Genomic DNA, 6,000 nt, shown 5'->3' with positions numbered 1-6,000 from the left:
TATATATACTTCTAAAAGTCGTGTATCATGCATAGGAACGTTGACGCCTGCAAGGCTCTGGTTTTTTTTTTTCTTTATTTCAACTACATCCAACAGTAGTATCGCCCATTACAGGATGTCTTAAAATACACATACAATATTATAAATATATAGTAAAGTACAAGATAACATATAATATATAACAAAGGTAACCAAAAAACCAAATTAGTTCCTAGTTTAATTGAAAAAAAGTCTATATTCAATGAGCAACTTTGGTTTTGAACATGGAAGTACTGTTAAAAAAAATATATCAATAGTGGGATCATTACTTGTAACATTATTATAGTGAAAGGAGAGTCTATGAATAAAACCGTTTTTGGTAGCATTGACTCGGCTATAGGGCACAGAGGATAGGTCATTATTACATGAATTTGGTCTATGAATTTTCAAAAGAAAAAAAAAAGAGGACAAGTAAAATGCGATTTTATGTAAGAAGAAAAATGTTATTACAAATATAATTTGGAAAAAAATCCATGTTGAAATTTATAGGTTATTCCAGATATCAATAACAATGACGCTTTGTACTCCCTTGGTTTTGATTTTCGTTTCATTTAAAAATGCCTGTCCAATGAGGGTATCCCCCCATCTACTGCCGCATCACTGATCCTGCCGTCCAGTTGTGTATACTTTGTACTAAATTACCAAATAATTATATAATGTATCTGTGTACTATTCAATAGGTAAATGATGAAGTCATAAGAAACAGGAAACTAATAAAAACTGAAATACATAGGTTGTCATATTGATCATCTTGAGCATTGCTGTTTGTCTGTACTCGTAATTACAACCTTAGGTAATTATCACGCACATTTTATGGCAAACCATGAATAAATTATAAGAATTAGGTTGCCGATCGATTATATCTCTTGAATAAGAATAAAATTCAAATAGAAGTTTCTTGTACAGTAATATACGTAATATATTTTGACATTGATCTTTTTAAGTTCTGTTTTTCCAAAAGTAGATAATAATGCATAGACGGCCACATTTCTGCATTATTTCATTTACCTAAAGGAGTAAATTGGCATTACCAGGATTTATAATATAGTGGCTGCTGTTTAAATTATGTTTTGAATTTGGCTTTATAAATGGAAAAATATAGCTTAGTGCAACTCTTGAAGTGGCAAAGGGCATAGGTTTAAAGGTTTTTCATATATTTTTTTTGCACGTATTTGCAACAAATGAAGTGGAGAAGCTTGGTGGTTAAGATGCTTGCCTTCCAATCCCAGGGTCCTGGGTTCAAATCTCCAATCCCTAAGCTTCATAATGAAACTCATTCATTTATTTAAAAGGGCCCCTGAATATTCTATGATACACTGGAAGGGTCATCCTCTATAAATATTGTTTTAAAAAATAATTTTTTTAAATTGCCAGATTTTTAATCAGATAATAATTTATAATTTATATTAAACTTATTTTTTGTCTGTAGTATGTTAATGGAGGTGATCTTCAGCATCTGCTATTGGATGAGAATGTTAGCATAACGTGGGACGTGCGCATCAGTCTGTCCAGAGATGTTGCTAATGGAATGAATTATGTTCATGCAGCTGGTTATATCCACAGAGACCTAACAGCAATGGTAAGAAAATTATGCAGTTTGCATCATCATTTATTAAGGTATTCAACAGTATTATGAAGATGTAGTACCCAAGGATCTGATCTTTTGTCTAACCATTTCATCTTATCTACATCTTCATCATTTTCTACATCTTCAATATTTTCAATTTTTTAATTTACTCATATGTTGTTTCTGCTGTAAACATTATTATTATTATTATTATTATTATTATTATTATTATTATTATTTTATTATTATTGTTATTATTATTATTATTATTGTTGTTAGTATTATGATCATCAACATTTTAACAGTGGTATACATTGATAGATTATATCTAGAATAATGTTTTCTAACTTTACTATCAAACTCATTTTCAAAATCTCCATCATCATTATTGTTATTGTCTTCATTTCTGTTATCATAATTATCATAATCGTAACCTTCATTGTCAACATTAATCATCATCCAAAACATCATCATCATTAACCCCCATGAATTTTTTTTTATCCTTCAAATCATCATTATATTACTATATTATGGCATTATCCAGTGTTTTACCCAGAGTGACTATGAGGAAACATAGTAGTGCTTTGTAAATTTCTTAAAAACTAAAATTTGCCTCATCATATTCTTTAGACCAAATCAATGTACTCAACCCTTTTCATCCCAACTCCACTAACTTTTAGCACACATTATTGTTTTTGTTGTGCTATAAGTGTCCAGCAGCAAGTATGATGAGAAAACGTTTGAAAGATATTCTCAGACAGCGAACCTCTTGATAACAGTAGCAAACATGTTCATGTTGCCATAGAAATGTTGCTATTATCAATAGAATGTCAGTTTCTATAGATAGAATTACAAAAATCTGGAGATTATTTTTCAATGATGTTGAGGAAATGGAATGCTGTAGACCCTTTTAAGTGCATTTGCCCTCCAGCTAAGCATCACTCATAAAGAATCGTCTTATGGTCCTACAGTGATAATGAAACCAGGGAGTTGGTGAAACCAACAAGTTAAAATTTTACATTTGAAAACTATATATTCTGGTGGATGGTATGGTGAATAAATAATTGAAATGAATATTAAAGTTTATTCTTCTTAAACATTAAATAATACAGCTTTATCCTGAGTAATGTATGCTGGGATACCACTTTTATAGCTCCATAGCACAAAAAAATGCCAACCGACCTTAATTTCCACATTTTAATGTGCTTATGCAAAACTACAAAATTTGACACTATTAATACACAAAAAGATATGGTCTATTATACACCATTAGACCTCTACCGCTCACTACAACTTGTAGTATGTTTTGACAGTATTTTTGATAATGATTAAGTCCACTCAACTGTGAATTTCAAAACACACTGCATGCTTCTGAACAACTAAATCAAAAAAGATAAAGCTGTAACATGTACCAACAAACAATCACATCCAACAACTATGTTTGTACAACTAGAATCCAAGTTACCGGTAAATTAAATAATTGTTATCGGTGTGGCAACACCTTGCATATTCTGCTTGGTTTTTTTTCCCTTATTCTAGAAGGATGGCAATATTAAGGGCTTTTAAATGTAATAATGCAATGCTTTTAAAACTAAGTTTTATTTCAAGGCTTAGGTAGCAGAACTCTTTTCAGTAGTGAGAAAATAATGTTATTGTCATTATCGGATTTGAATTCAGGACACTGTAAGCATCTTAACCACAAAGTTACAATTCCACTTTATTTTCAACAATACAATCAGTTTGATAGCAATGATCCAGTGCCCGCTTAGAAGAAGACTGAGGCCGAAATTGAGGCTCAAGTAAAATAAAATGTGAAATGAGGTAAACAAATCTTATATTTACCTCATGTGCAATAAGTGTGACTATGTAATCTTTATATAGTACAGTAAATATACTGACTGTACAATAATCATTTTCTATGTTTGAAAAATGTGTATTAAAACAAAAACAAAATAAGGACATTTTGAGCCTGGCAAATTGTAATGGTTCTTATAAAAAAACAAAGTGTAATTAATTTACACAGCCAATAAACTACACACTGCTCTCATTGTTAACATAATCCATATTAGCATTTATAAATTTTAAATTTAATTTATTCCTGTTACCAACACACAGAAATTAGAACTTGACATTTAAGCAGCATTGCATTCGACTGTTTGTCTCTGAGGGTTTTAGCTCTCCTGAACAGAAACTCAAGTGTTGTGCTATCCGCTACTTCTCCTTATAACGGATTTTAATGCTTTTAGGCATAGTATGTTAAAAGCCTGTCTTTTATACCATGATACAGTTTTAAAATCCAACTAAGCGTAAATATGTACAAAATGTTTGAATTTACACAAAGTGATTCTCATTCCAAAAGCATCATGTTTCCTGAAATGATTATATACTGTAGATATAGAACAAAGTATTCAATTACAAACTCTATATCTTTGTTGTCTCCAGGGACCTTTGCAGTGTCTCTGTAAACTAAATATGAAAAAAAATATATGATGATACTTGACTATTCTAAATTTAGTAAATGTAATAATTCCATATAGTATTAGTATTAGTTCTGTGAAAAAAAATGTTTCTGTGTAATTTAACATCATACATTCAATGTCGTAAAATAATTCTAAATTGATTACTATGTCATTTGACATTTATCTAACCAGCTATATGCTGAAGAAAGTGCACTTTATTTTTCATAAGTGCCACTAATAATATTATGTGTTTAAAAGTTAAAATAAAAGTGGATTATCAAATAACGTTGTATGCTTACAATTTTAATTGTTGATATTTAAAAATATGCAAATTTCAAATTCAATCAAAACCTCCAAACAAGGACAAGATAAAACATACCGTACCTATATTAATAAAAAAAAAACATTTACTAATTTAATTGAATTAAATAATAAAAACACTGTAAGAAGAGAAGTGTCCTGCATAAGTGACCAATACCAATAAGAATAATATCTACCGGGTATGTATTAATTCAACTTATCGTTCCAGTGTAAGTTCACTTATCTCCTCTGAAACCGCTGGCAGAAATGTGCTCATATCTCATACACTGATGTTTCTATATGTCACGACCATATTCCGCTACTTTTCAAGGCTGGATAACAAAGCAAAAAACAGCCAAATACTACCGAAAATCTGTACCTGTTTTGTGAGTCACTTAAGTCACATAAATTAATTCCCTCTGTTAATCTATACCACAGTGCTCAGATTTAAAAAATATCGCGTTTAGGCTGCAAAAGAAACATTCTGTTTCGCAGCTTCGTTAGGTCACCACCCATGCTTCACGGTCACGTCAACAAAATATAAGCAGCATGTTCCCGCACACCACGGAGTACACGTTGTATACTGAATATATTACTGTAGTCTTGTATGCCTTAAAAACATCAGCAAAAAATAGCATGCTTTACAAATCGATCAGGTAAAAATAAATGTACGTCTCGGCACAAGGCATGATATAAGCTAGGCCAAAAGCCGAGGCATAATAATTTCGGCTAGGGCTACTGATCTAGGAAAATTCCAGAAATTCAAGCAAAAATTTAATTGTTTATTTGAAAAAATCAAGTCCATAAACTGATAAACCTGATTTACACGGCAGAAAATGTTAGCAGGAACATTAGTAGGGATATTTCCCTACAGTGTAACAAGATTTGTCGCTTTCACACAACTAAATACAAACCTTGTTAAAAATCGGTACCATTGATGCGCAGACAATGGAGATACATGCGACGCCAAAGTGGAAGATAAATTGCGTTCTTTTACCATCTGCACAGACATAAAGGTCTTTTTTTTAGCATTCTTACAAGGATTATGTGTTTTTACGACCGGTATACTCTTAAAAAAAAGTATAATTAATTATTTCATTGCAAAAATGTCACAATAGTCCATCTTTAGGTCTATATATCTAATTTAAGTACTTACCTTGTAAATATAATATTTATGATGTTTGTGTATTTTTTTCATTTTAATCATTTATTTATTTATTATATTTTATTATTTTTTTTTTTGTATTTTATTCATTTATTTATTTATTGTTTAGCATTTTTATAATATAATTATAGTGTTTTCCTAAATCTTAATTATATGTATTAATTCTTTTACAAGGGTCTCAGATTGTAATCTTTGCTTTATTTGAGCTTCCTTTTCCATTATTCTTCAATCAGAAATGTACATTTTGTTTGTTTTATTTAAATGGAATAAAGTTTACTTTAATACTTTATACCCTTCGTCAATTTGTTTAATATTTAGTACAGGTCTGTGATTCGGGTACAAGAATTTAAATTTAAGAGTCTATGCGCAAGAATACAGGAACAATATTTACATATACATCCATTTATTGGCGAGAAATTTGTCCTCTTTGTAATTTTCAATTGAAAGATAATAAACTGTAATTTTCTAAA

General features: G+C 30.2%; 1 protein-coding gene across 1 annotated transcript in view; it reads left to right on the top strand.

Annotated features, from left to right (window-relative positions):
* LOC117108756 (dual specificity testis-specific protein kinase 2-like) overlaps positions 1-6,000 on the top strand; it is a 44,157-nt gene that overhangs the window by 32,290 nt on the left and 5,867 nt on the right. The window contains exon 5 of the mRNA XM_033250889.1: positions 1,469-1,618. Within this exon, the coding sequence (XP_033106780.1) occupies positions 1,469-1,618 (150 nt within the window). The remainder of the gene's footprint in view (positions 1-1,468; positions 1,619-6,000) is intronic.

The sequence above is a fragment of the Anneissia japonica genome, unplaced genomic scaffold (assembly GCF_011630105.1).
Source record: "Anneissia japonica isolate Jap-2015-1 unplaced genomic scaffold, ASM1163010v1 scaffold287941_len684077_cov200, whole genome shotgun sequence".
Classification (NCBI taxonomy): domain Eukaryota; kingdom Metazoa; phylum Echinodermata; class Crinoidea; order Comatulida; family Comatulidae; genus Anneissia; species Anneissia japonica.
This window is presented reverse-complemented; position numbering and strand designations above follow the sequence as displayed.